We start from the raw sequence: 13,009 nt of genomic DNA, 5'->3' as shown, positions 1-13,009 counted from the left end.
TCCACTTTTAAAAAGTTTTTTTTTAAAGATTTTTAGTTGAATGTAGAGCCAGTGAAATGATGAGAGATGGTCTTACCTGAGTCAGACTAAAGAACCTCAAAGCAGATGTGTCAGAGAATTTGTTAAGCGTACATATTTGACTAACGTAAACTGTTTCTCCCCTCAGGATCTGAATCTGGTGGTTTCAGCTTTACAGTGACGGACGGGGACCACACCTCTCCTCTCCACCACTTTGTCATCACTGCCAGACAGCTCAGCATCTCTGTTGAAGCGCATGGCGAGCTTTTGGTTTTCCCAGGTGGGCTGCCTGTGACAAACTCATTCTCCACAGCTAAACCCAGCAAAGCAGAACAGACCCCAGGCAGGGACACACAGAGTCCAAACTCATCTCTCACTGTGGCCCTGTGGGTCCTTCTCTTACTAGAGATAAGAAAGCTGAAAGCACCCCATTCCTCCTCATTGATGAATGTGCAGTGATATTTTTTATGTACATGGCTCATGGCAGAAAATAAAATGGAGGAGGAGCAGACGTTAAAGAAAGTTTAACATGGAGTGTAGGCATTAGCCTACATGAAATGCTGTGCTTTTAAGGGTACCACGACAAATGAAATATTCGTTCATCTGTATATTATATGTATATAGAATATATATTATATTGAATTTATTTATTTATTTATTTACTTACTTACTTATTTATCTGCTCTAATGTTCTCTCAGGCACCAGACAGGTGATCAGTGGGGATGTCCTGCGAGCAGTGACCAGTGAGGATGGAGATGAAATCAGCTACTCTCTTATGAGGCCTCCACGCCTTGGACGTCTCATTAAACCCAACCACAGTGGACAGTTTGAAGAAATTACAAATTTCACACAAACTGAGGTGACTTCATTTCAGATTCATATTACTGTTTCAGTGTGTTTTAAATAAATATGCTTTTAGTATTTCTAAGTCATTTTAAACACTCATGTTAAACCTTCTCCAGCCACCAGGGAGTACTGTTGTACGTTTAAGGGTCTTTAATGACTGCTAAAGGGCTCAACTAAGCATTAACTGCTTAAATCTATCAAAATCAAGCCTTTTCCGAAGGCTTTTAATTGTATTTTCTGTCATTTGAAAGAGCTGAATGATTTGCTCTTTTCTGTAACTAAAGTCAATTGAATGCCAGTCAAATAAATTTGTGAATCAGTGTGTGATGTCTGGGATTCCATTCTGGACTAAAATGCCATAGCACATTAACAGCAGGAGTTCAAGTTCAGGACAGAATGATCTCAGAGTGAAGGCTCACCCCAGAAACCAGTTCTGCAGTCCAACACAACAAAAACTCTACTATGGTTTTACTCAGTTCTTCGGAATCCACTCACAGAAGTACTACTGTAACCATATATTCAACAGATGGGACAAAATACTTGCAAACAAACATGATACTTTTTCTTATATATAGTGCATTTAAAACAAAGTTGTAATAAGCAAAAGGAATTCCTAGTGTTTGAATTACACCAAAAACACTTTATAGGTGCACATAATAACAGATCTGCATTGTTACAGAAGTCGAATCAGAGTTTGGCTTTAAAGGCTTCTGCAACAATGCAGACTCATTTATGCTGTTACTCAGAATTCTGAGTAATGTCAGAGTAGTATAGAAAGGTGGCATATTGATTCAGTGTGTGAGATATATTGAGAAACAGAAGATGTAGACCAATGTCTATTTTATACTTTATTTAAAATAGGGTCTGGATGGCTTGACAACATGTGATGGTGAGGCTTTTGATTCACAATGTAAATAGGAGGACTCTTAAATAAACAGATTATTTTATCTGTCCATTTTGTTTATATATTTATCTGTCAGCTGGATGCTCATGCTGTGTATTATGAGCACCAGATGCCCTCGGAGCCCTTCTGGTTAGTGAAAGACACCGTCGAGCTCAAGCTCTCAGCTCCACCAGCAGCACAGCTTCTCCACACACTCCCTGTGATCGTGTCATACTACACTGCCAACCACAACGTGTCTTCACAGCTGTGGAAGAACAAAGGTACCACACTGATTCCGTCAAATACTTGCCTGTCAGATGCATATATAAACACCCCCACTTGACGTTCTGTTTACTCATGAATTGTGCAATTCTGTGGCATCAAACAGGATGAAGAATATCTGTTCATCTTTAGGATCTTGTCTGAATGCCACCCAGTTTCTTGCTGAAATGTTTCTGATGTGTTGCTCTGGGGTCATATTTCAGGTATGTCAGTGGTGCAGGGTCAGTCTAAAGTTATCGACAGCTCTATTCTGGATGCATCTAACCTGCTGGGGAGTTTGCCAAAGGAGAAGCAAGCAGGGCAGGACATCGTTTTTGAGGTGCAGCAGTTCCCCATGCATGGCCGGCTCATGCTGGGGGCCACTCATCTTACCCGAGATGCCCCCTACTTCCAGCAAGAGGACATTAGAAGAGGGGAGCTGGAGTACTACCACGATGACTCGGGGGCGCCCTCAGACAGCTTCTCTTTCCGCGTGCGCCTAAACCCCAGTGGGCGCTCACCTCAGGCCGCGCCAGGAGCCGTGGTGCTGGAGGAGATATTATTGATCTCCATCAGACGACGAGACTCCAGCCCTCCAGAGCTGGTCAGCCTAGACCTGCTGCTTGAGGCCCTACAGGGCTCCACCACCGTGCTGTCAAAGCAGTACCTCAACACCATCGACCAAGACAGCGGGCCAGATGAGGTGACATTTACCATCTCGAAGAGCCCCACCAATGGTTATGTGATTTATATGGACACTGGGAACAGGATCCAGCAGTTCACGCAGGAGGATGTGAACATGGCCCGGGTAGCATTCATAAGTGATGGCAGCTTGTCCGATGGCTTCATGGAGTTCACTGTCTCTGACGGGAAGCATCGCACTGAGCCGCATACATTGCACATTGGCATCCTGGCAAAGAAGCTTGTGCTGAGCAAAGTGCAGGAGATCCATGTGAAGCAAGGAGATGATGAAACACCAATCACAGAGGGCATGTTGAAAGCTTCTACAGGAGGGCCCATAGAGGAGGACGTGCTTTATAAGATCACAAATGTCCCTATGTATGCAACAGTGATGGTGGACAGGCAGCCAACCTCTGCCTTCACCCAAAAGCAGATCAAGGAGGGCAGGGTGAGTGTCCGCTTTGTCAAGTCCACTTCCTCTAATGACACCTTTGCTTTTGTGGCCCGAAGCAGAGCTGCTAATGTTTCCTTTGCTCTCAACATCACTGTAAAGCCTTTAGCAAATGTTGCCAAGAATCCACTGCTACCACAAGGTGCTACAGTCCTGGTTGACAGAAAGCTTTTAGATGCCACCCCACTTGCCAACAAAACCAGAACATCTCCAACCTTCAGCGTGACCCAGCAACCAAGAGGAGCGAGATTCGTGAGGAGAGGAGGGGCGGCAGAAGGCCAGCTTGTCAAGTCCTTCACACAGAGAGACCTGGATGAGGGACGGGTAGCTCTAGAGGTTCTGAATACCACCCAGGGTCCAAGGGGCAAAGGGCAAGATCAGGATCAGAGCCAGGATGAGGCTCGCTTCCTCCTCAGAGCACCTGGAGTTCTTCCTGCAGAGTGTATTCTCTCGTTTAAGACAGCTCCCTATGACCCTGCAGTGGTCTACAATGCCACAATCCTAAAAGTTCCCCCTGCTGAGTCTAGCAATGAGAAGAGTAAGGCTGACCAGCCTGACTCCATGGGGAGAGGAGACGGGGAATGGCCATATGGAATGGGCCCTACCACAGCCTCCACTGGCTCTCACAGGTCTCCTGTTTATAGGCGAAACTCTCTATGGGCTGTTCTTATCCCCATCTTAGTCATCCTCGCTCTACTGCTCCTGGCTGGTCTACTGGTGTACTATTTGGTGAGACGTAACAAGACAGGGAAGCACAATGTCCAGACAGCAGCCGCCAAACCGAAGAATGGAGAGGTAAGCCAGGAAACCTTCCGGAAAACGGATCCAGCCAACAATATCCCCATGTCAAACATGGAATCCAAAGAGGCAGATCCTGAATTACTGCAACACTGTCGGACAACAAACCCAGTCCTGAAAAAAAACCAGTACTGGGTATGAGAGAGACAGAAATTAGAACTCTCTTTTGTCATATTCTTTTGATGATGAGTGTATATTGGCATTCGTACACACAGGACTTTGAGAATGTGTATGGGAGCTTCTTCACATCATTCCTAATAGTGTTATAAAGGTCTTTAGCCATACTAGTGTTCTAGGAGAATATCAACATTGTGGCAAATAATTGTGCTTTTCTTCCCTTCATTGTGATGCAGGCAGTGCATGTAGACACATCTCCCATAAACTGGGTTTTCAGGGTTTTCTACATTAGTAGATCATCTTTATAGTGACAATGAAGAAGATCTTTATAGTGAAGATTGCATCACCTCACAAATGTAAGCTATACTTATGTTTGTTTTTTCTCACTTTTTCAAACACCTAACCCTCAGTGGAGCAACAAATGGTAATTAGTGGAAAATGAGGTGCAGTTTTTTCTGGTAGCTCTGTTTTGTTTGGTCACACAAATCTGATATCAAAACTGATATTTTTTATCTGGTCAGCTACAATTAATATGATCTCGCAATTATAAATTCATAAGAACTTGCATAAAATACCTGTATTAAACATGCAGTTAGGGCTAGTGTCTACTTGTGCTTATGTATCTATTCCAGTGACTTAACTCATACAGAATTAAATCTCTCTTGCTCATTGAAATTTTTATATATTTTTGATGTGATTACTCTCAGTAAATCATGAGGTTATTTGCAAAAATGCTGAAGTTGTCCTTCAGTCAAAGCACAGTTTGTCAGAAATATTTGTGTAGTGATCTTCAAATAGTTGGAGAAATTATGCAATTCATCTGATCTAGACTTTAAATAATTTTCCTAACTTTTGATTTAATTTTTGGACATGAACATAGCCTTATATGTTTGAAAAAAAACTTTTTTTAATCGTTAACAGATTTTTGCCATAAAATAATTTGTAGTTTTGTTTATATTAACTTAGAAAATAATAATACATTTTAGAGTTTTATATAAATTATGTGCTTTTGTCCTCATCATGCCCACAGTATTTTTGTGAAATAAATTAAATAGTTTTGTAAAGTCATTTGATTCTCAGCCATATTAACTAAATTCATATTAGATTGTGTCATGATTAAAAAGCAAAAAATTTCAATATATGTTTCGGGGGAGATATATATATTCTTCAGATATGATATTGTTGTAATATTTAATCTGCAGCACATTGTACTATAATCCCCTCTGTGCTTCTGTCGTGTGGCTGACCCATCTGAGATTTTCTACATATATCCACTGGACTGACTTAAGGCACTGAACAATTTCGTGAAGTATACATTACTGAAGCCACAGACAGAAAGTGAGTCAGCACTGTCTGTGTTAACTACATCCCTCTTGGCTGTCAGGAAGCTGAAGTTGAGGTCATTATTCTCAATTACTGGTTTTATTTCCACAAGTGAAATGGAGCTCTTTGGAAAATTAGTGTTCAAATCCCACTTCTAGAGAAAATGCATTTATATCTTTAGACACAGGAAAATATGTGACATTGGTAATAAGAATCCTGCGGCAGTGTATTTCAAGAGGGTGTAAAATGTATAAATGTGTGTTTTATAATTTTAACATTACCAGTCATGATACATTCCTGGTCCCTGAGGTCGTGTCTGAGTTCTGATCCAACTTAGATGGTTCTGTCAAGTGACTTTGCTTTTTTCTCAACTGTGCTTGGAGACTTCCACTTTCCTGATGATTTATTTTGTAAAATATATCACTTCCATGTATACATTTTAGAGAGCATCTCAGCCAGAAATGTAGGCGTGGAGGTCTCTGTCTGCCCAGTGGACTTGCTTTACCCTGAACCACCTCAATAACTTCAGTAGTAGTAATCAGTAGTAAATTGACCCATGGATTATACATTTATACATTCTCAAATCATTTTCATTAGGTGGTATAGATTTTTCTGTCATATTTTTATCATATTCATCATAAGATAATGTTGAAGAATGTTAGGTATGAAGACGATATTGAATGGAAGTTTTCCAAATATATATAGAAAAATATTTATCATTTCAGGTTTTCTTTGATAAAGGTTGTGAAATTAAGGACAGTTTATTCTGAGGATAATGTCCTATTACTTCTATGCATTTGGTTCATTGGGAGACAGTTATGCTTTCCTCCTTTTTAACTGTAAGATTTCACATGTACATACATTGGTCCAGAAATTGTTTTCATTATTAAAGCAGAATCAAACTATTATAATTTAATTTCTTTTTAACATGGCATTTGGGGCTAGACCAATAGGGACTATTCCTTTTTTTGAGAGAAATTAGTAGAAATTATTAGATTTTTTTCTGTCCAAGTTCATTGCATTCTGTAAGGAATTTTAAAGTTGCTAGTGTCTCCAATAAGTGTTGATGCACCTCACTTTAAAAACAATAATTTGCTGATTGGAACATTAGATATAATTTAATTACACACTATAAAATAACTCAGGATTTAGGTTTATAAATTTTGTTCATTCTTTAAAAAGTGGAACTGAACAATCTCTATACCCAAACAAAGATACCAGATTTTGTTTTCATGTTTGTTTGTTTGTTTTGTGTCTGTTGTGATATTATTTTTGTTTGTTTGTTTTGGTATTGTTTTTGGATAACATTAACTCTTAAAGAACATGTTTTTCCCAGGCTGGCTAAACTTGGACAAATTTGTGTTCTGCACTTGCGTCTAGTGCACTCCAGCTTGAGTGTGGTATGTATTACTTATTTACCAATTAAGCAGATTGATCTATTGATCTAGTTTCATTTTAGGCTTTATGTACTTTTACATTTGTTTTCCAAAATGTTTTGAAAAATGACAGACATTTGCATCCTTTGCAAAAAAAATAATTAATTACATCCATTAAAAACTAAAATAAATAAAAAAGATTTTATGGAAATTATTGCCATGACCTTTTGTAAACTTTTGAATAACATGATAATTCCTTAAAACAGTTCTATCAGTTTAATAAATAAAAATGAGTTATATACAATAAAATATTTAAATTTTGTATATTATTTATTATATTCTGTATAATAAAAATTATTTAAAAAAATTAAAAGGGAGACTCATGGATTTGAAGAGATGAACACTGTTGTCTGCTAATCACTTAGTAAACAGCAGATGGTGCAAGTGTGCATGTGAAACTTTTCAACTATGAAACAAGTATTCATTCGTCAGCGTTTAACATGCCCAGTATCTGCACTCATTTTTTCCTACAGACGGCATTTTCTCTCACTGCATTTTTAAGCCTTCTGTTTGCTTAAGAATCATCATGCACGTTCTACTGTATCCATCCACATGCATCTCTAACTGCACAAATGTGCTGGTGCATTTTACAGTGCATTTGTCCAAGCAAAATAAATACTATCTTTAGATTTTTTTTTTTCAAATCGAGAACACATTTTAAATGTGTAGATGTACCTCTAAAGGTTTACAGAGGTAAAACCACACCACATGTCTCAAATTAAAATAATATAACTGCGCTGAAGACTATTTTGGCTGTGTTAAGAGTTACAGTTAATGAAGGATCAGCAGCTGTAAATCTTGGAAACAGCTGACCACTGACTGTATCACATCCAGCCAATCAGAATTGGTGTCAGCTGCAGCAAATGTGCCCTGCCAAAGAAAAGAAAAAAGTATGAGCGAAGCATGCCATGTGTAAAAGGAGATCTATTCAGAGAAATGGCATGATAATTAAGTGAAACTTTTTTTTAACTATAAAAAAGAAAATGATGGGTTGTGAAACTTGTGTGCAGATTTTCTTTCTCAATTTTTCATATTTTATGTTGTTGACTTTGGTCTTTTTTCTTATAGAAGGACCAAACAACCAGTATTAACTCATCTGTGATTGCTGGGAAATGTTTTAACTTACCATTGGCTTCTTAGGGGATATATTATTCTCTAGAATGAGGAGGTAAAACAGAAATGTCTGAAATATAGTTTGAGATCTTGGATATTACCTGCTCATCAGACCCAAAGCCCCAGTGTGCTTATGGGAGGATTTACTGCACCTTAGCATCAGAGATGAGCGCATTCACCTGAGATCATCTAGATGAGAATCCAGACAATAGACTTATATAAGGTATGGTGACCTTTTCTTCTTCTTGTGTGACAAATGATGTCAGGTGTCATGGTGTGCCAGGCACACTGCCACACACACACACATAAACACACACCATACCTGCCCTGTTCCTAATCACTTGATTACTGAACACGAGCACCTGTGTCTTGTTTTGCCTCGCTTGTTTTCTCCCCTATTTAAGCCCAAAGGTAGTCTCCTCCAGCGCTGCATGTTGCTCCCCTGTACCATGCCTGAGATGATGCTCAGAGTTTACTGCTGCTCTTCAGCATCTCCGCACCTCAAGTATTACTGCCAGTGTGTTTTACATTTGTTTTGTGCTTTCTAGCCAGTTCGCCACTTTGCTTTTTCATTGGAATTCTTCTGCAACAGAGAATAAAGAAACGTCTTTGTCACCTCGCGTCTTGCTCACTCCCTGCCAGCCTCACGTCAGGTTAGTGCAAAGGGTCATTCGTGGGACATGTGGCTGTGCTTTTTATGGTTTGTGTTCATGTTTATAAGATGGCAAAAAGTCAGCTGATGGTTCAAAGAAATATCCAATGTCATTTTGTGATTAAAGAAGAAAGAACTCATGGACATCATATAATAAGTGTCCCTCTAAATATGCAGCATAAATGGGTAACCATGAGGATTTCATTGGACAGTTCAGCACACAGCTGTTAAATTTGGCCTATAGCTCTATCCAGAGCTAAAACATATGACAGTGCATTTCAGAGCAGCTGCTGAGCATTGTAGAGTCTACTCATGAAACCAAGGCTTGTGCAATGTGCCTGTGTGGGACATTTTGCAGAGAAATCACTGAGGTTCAGAGAGTGCCTCAAGGTCAAACACTGGACCCACATTCATTCAGAAAGGAACAAAGGCGCATTCTCTCACTCACCATGACGAACAGCAGATATCCCGCAGGCACTGCAGTGACTTGCAGGGCCCAGAGATCACTCAGATACAGCCAGGCTGTTTTTCTTGAATTAACAGCACCAGCTGCCCTATGATCAGATGTGTACAAACCACTGTGCTCGTGTGAGTGTGTGGTGTGTGTGCTGCCACAAGCCACTGGGACACCAGTGAAGTGGGCCTGGTCTTGAAACTTATCACCATCTTAACCAGGGTAACCACTGGCTTGTCAGTCACTGCCAAATGTTTCATACTCCTTTACAGATGGCAAAGATGGATGACCAGTTAGTTGGTCATTGTGCCCAAACACTGCTATGCTGCAGGTAATCGGTTCTGTTTTTCCTGAAGTAAGTCTGATGCACAGGGAGGAGCCACACATGTTTGAACTGACTGCAGTTCACTGCTGCTTTGCAGCATTGTTTTACATATCTTCAGGGTTGGGAGGGTTGTTTTAAAAATTTAGCCTATTACAAATAACTGAATACCTGTTAAAAATGTATCTGTAACCTAAATAAATATTAATATATGTAATGCAACCATGTTTATATTACCTCTACATAATTACAATGGTAATATACCAATATACATTCATGAAAGACATACAATTGACCTACATAATAATAAATAGTAATATGCATGCAGGATAACTTGCTTGGGAAAAGAACTTTCCTTCATGTGTCAGAAAATAAAACAATACTGCTGCTGTCTTAAACAGAGGACAGAGTAGTAGTTCTTGGTGTGCCTTCCTTAAAGGACTGACTCTGGACTGTCCCTGTAGTCAAATTGAACCAAATTTTAATCAGAATAAATCAAAAACATACAATTAATAGATAATCAGATTGTTAGTATATATATTTATTGTGTAGTTTTGAACAGAGAAACACAATAAATATATCATCTGAACCTTTGTATAGATTTGTGATATAGACAAATAAATGTAATCTTGGGTATTTGTACAGATTTATTTAAAAAATTAAAAAATTAAAAATTAACTATTGTGAAAATAAATACTTATGATGATCCAAAGCCTACCATGTCTGAAGAAAGATCTGAAGAGTAGCGTGTATTGTAAACCCTCCTCTCTACAGCCTGGCCTGTTCCTCTCTGTGTGGAAGAGCAGGCAGGGCTGAAGCAGAGATGGAGGTTTTGCTGTATTTGCTCTTTGCAGCCTCATGAGCATTTAGGACATAAAAGTTGTCCCTTTAACAACAAAAGACCATAAAAGTTGTCCCTTTAACAACAAAAGGTCTTTTGCTACAGAATGGCTGGTCCCTACACTCCTATCACGTTGGTAGGCTCCACCAGTGTAAACATTTCAGACAGCTTGGCTATAGTTTTGGGACTGGTGAGAACAAAGTTTTTCATACTGAACCGTTCCAATTCTTGGAATATACCGCCTAAACACTCTCCCACGATTTTGTTTATTTTAAAAACTTGCAGAGGATATTACTCACATTGAGAAGTGGGCATATCTTGAAAAGTGGATCGTGATCCGGGTGACATCTCTTCACTCACTGCATTATAGCTAGTGTATAGGCAGCAGGAGATGATCATCTCATAATGATTATGGGATATAGCAAAAGAATGTCCGTGGCTGGCTGTTTGAACTCCAGTAATCCACAATTCATCTTCAGAAAAACTCAAAACATTCTACGCTGTTGCTGTTGCAGTGTAACATGGGAACCCTTCAGAAGGAAAGAAAATTTTTTTTAAAAAGAGTACGTGATCTTTAAGTTGCAATTTAATCCAGCTATTAATCACCATTTAAAATGTACCAGTAATCTAATTACTGCTCTTTTGTCTGATAGAATCTTTATAACTTCAATGGAATCGTTACCTTTTTTCTGTCCTGATTATATCCTGTTAAATATATTTGGTTACTACCTAAGCCTACAGTATCCTGCACACTTCCCCCGTAAACAGCAAGACAGTGTCTCTTAAGACCCTAAATGAAGATGGCATAACTCAACATAGTCATTTCATGACTCTGCCCTCTCTGGAGGGAAAACTATTGTCATGGCAATGTACATTTGCAACAGAGTGGATGACCAATGGCGTGGCCGAGGCCAAGCATTCCAAGCTAAACACCACCCAATCTCATGTGTCTAGCACCCAGAGCGAAACACCAGACCGGCAGGAAATAGTCAGGGCAGACGCCCTGAGGAGAGACCGACAGCGGGCCTTTGATCCAGGGCATGTTGTCACCCCCTCTGAATGATGGTGGCTGTTTTCCACTTGGCTACATGTACAGAGAGGGCGATGGACTCTGGAATAAGACTGTGGGGCTTGGCCTGTGAGTATGGGAGAGTCAACGCCACCACGTTTCAGCTGTGTACAGTAGGTTATGCTTGCTGCAAGCAGCATTCCTGGTAGACTCTTACACAAACACTGTTTTTTCATCTGTAATTTACCTTTAATTTATGTGTTCTAATGTATTTTAATACACCACCCCTCAATTATTAAGTGCAGATGTTTGCCCTGCCAATATCTACGAGGTGTTTAAAATTAAGCACATAGTCATTCATGCAAGCTCCAGAGACAAACACTTGCAGTATAATTGTCATATTGAAGAGCTCAGTGAATTTAAACATGGCACTGTCTGAGGATGCCATCTTTGTCACAAGTCAGTTTATGAAATTTCAGCTATGCCAGATCTGCCCTTGTCAACTGCAAAGGCTTACTACGGAGCTCCTGATTGCTACTGGAAACGACATCAGCACAAGAACTCTGTGTCAGGCACTTTATGAAATGGGTTTCCCAAGCCCAAGCTCACTATACACAAAGCCAAGTGTCAACTGGAGTGGTGTAAAGCATGACGCCACTGGACTCAGGAGTAGACGAAATTTGTTCTCTAGCTTCCACGCTTCACTATCTGCTAATCTGATAGATGAATCTGGGTTTAGTGGATGCCAGGAGAACACTACCTACCTGAATACACAGTCCAAACAGTAAAGTTTGGTGGAGGAGGGATATTGACCTGAGGTTGTTTTTCAGGGTTTGAGATAGGCCCCTTAGTTCCGGTGAAGGGTAATGTTAATGCTACGGCATACAAAGATATTTCAGATAATTATTTATATGCTTCCCTATGCTTTCCTTTCGTATTCCAGCATGACTGTGACCTTCTCCACATTGTAAGGCCCATAAAGACATGCTCTGATGAGGTGGCTGTGGAGGAACTTCAGTGGCCTGCACAGAACTCTGACTTCAACCCTAGTGAACACCTTTGAAATAAATTAAAACACTGACTGTGAACCAAACCTCGTTCAACATCAGTCCCTGGCCTCACAAATATTCTTTTGACTAAACGGGTGCAAATTCACACAGACACACTGCAGCATCATCAGAGTGGAAGCTGTTATAGCTAGAAATAGAGCTGAGGGTCAACTCCATATTAAGGTTTTGGAATGAGCTGTCCAGTAAGAATGGGATGATGGTCAAGTGTCCACATACTTTTGGCCATCTTGTGTATTTTCTGTCTGTATTTGTGAAACTTTGGATCAGCAGTCTAATTACAGGTAATATCTTTCTCTTTCCTCTCTTTCTCTCCTCGATCTCTTTCCCCATCCTGGAACACTTAGAACCACAGACAGAAAGAATTCACCAACACACTGGGCGGAGGAACTAGTATGCACTCGCAACTCTCTCTCTCTCTCTTTCTCTCACTCTCCCTCTTTCTCTTTCTCTTTCTCTCACTCTCTTTCTCTTTCTCTCACTCTCCCTCTCTCCCTTTCTCTCACTTCTTCTCTTTCCCTGTCTCCCTCTCTTTCTTTCTCACTCCCTTTCTCTTTTTCTCTCTCTCCCCTTTCTCTCACTCCCTTTCTCTTTCTCTCACTCCCTCTCTTTCTCTTTCTCTCTCACTTCCTTTCTCTTTCTCTTTCACTCACTCTCTCTCTTTCTCTTTCTTTCTCTTTCTCTCACTCTCCCTCTTTCTCTCACTCCCTCTCTTTCTCTTTCTCTCCCTCTCCCT

The 13,009-nt window shown here is 40.0% G+C and overlaps 1 protein-coding gene across 1 annotated transcript in view; it reads left to right on the top strand.

Annotated features, from left to right (window-relative positions):
* cspg4 (chondroitin sulfate proteoglycan 4) overlaps positions 1–7,015 on the top strand; it is a 45,414-nt gene extending 38,399 nt beyond the window's left edge. The window contains 4 exon segments of the mRNA XM_027004064.2: positions 167–298; positions 718–878; positions 1,846–2,029; positions 2,234–7,015. Coding sequence (XP_026859865.2) covers positions 167–298; positions 718–878; positions 1,846–2,029; positions 2,234–4,080 — 2,324 coding nt within the window. The 3' untranslated portion in view covers positions 4,081–7,015.
* The last annotated feature ends 5,994 nt before the right edge of the window (positions 7,016–13,009 follow it).

The sequence above is a fragment of the Electrophorus electricus genome, chromosome 2, assembly GCF_013358815.1.
Source record: "Electrophorus electricus isolate fEleEle1 chromosome 2, fEleEle1.pri, whole genome shotgun sequence".
NCBI lineage: Eukaryota > Metazoa > Chordata > Actinopteri > Gymnotiformes > Gymnotidae > Electrophorus > Electrophorus electricus.
The sequence above is the reverse complement of the archived record's forward strand: the minus strand, read 5'-3'. Positions and strand labels throughout refer to the sequence as shown.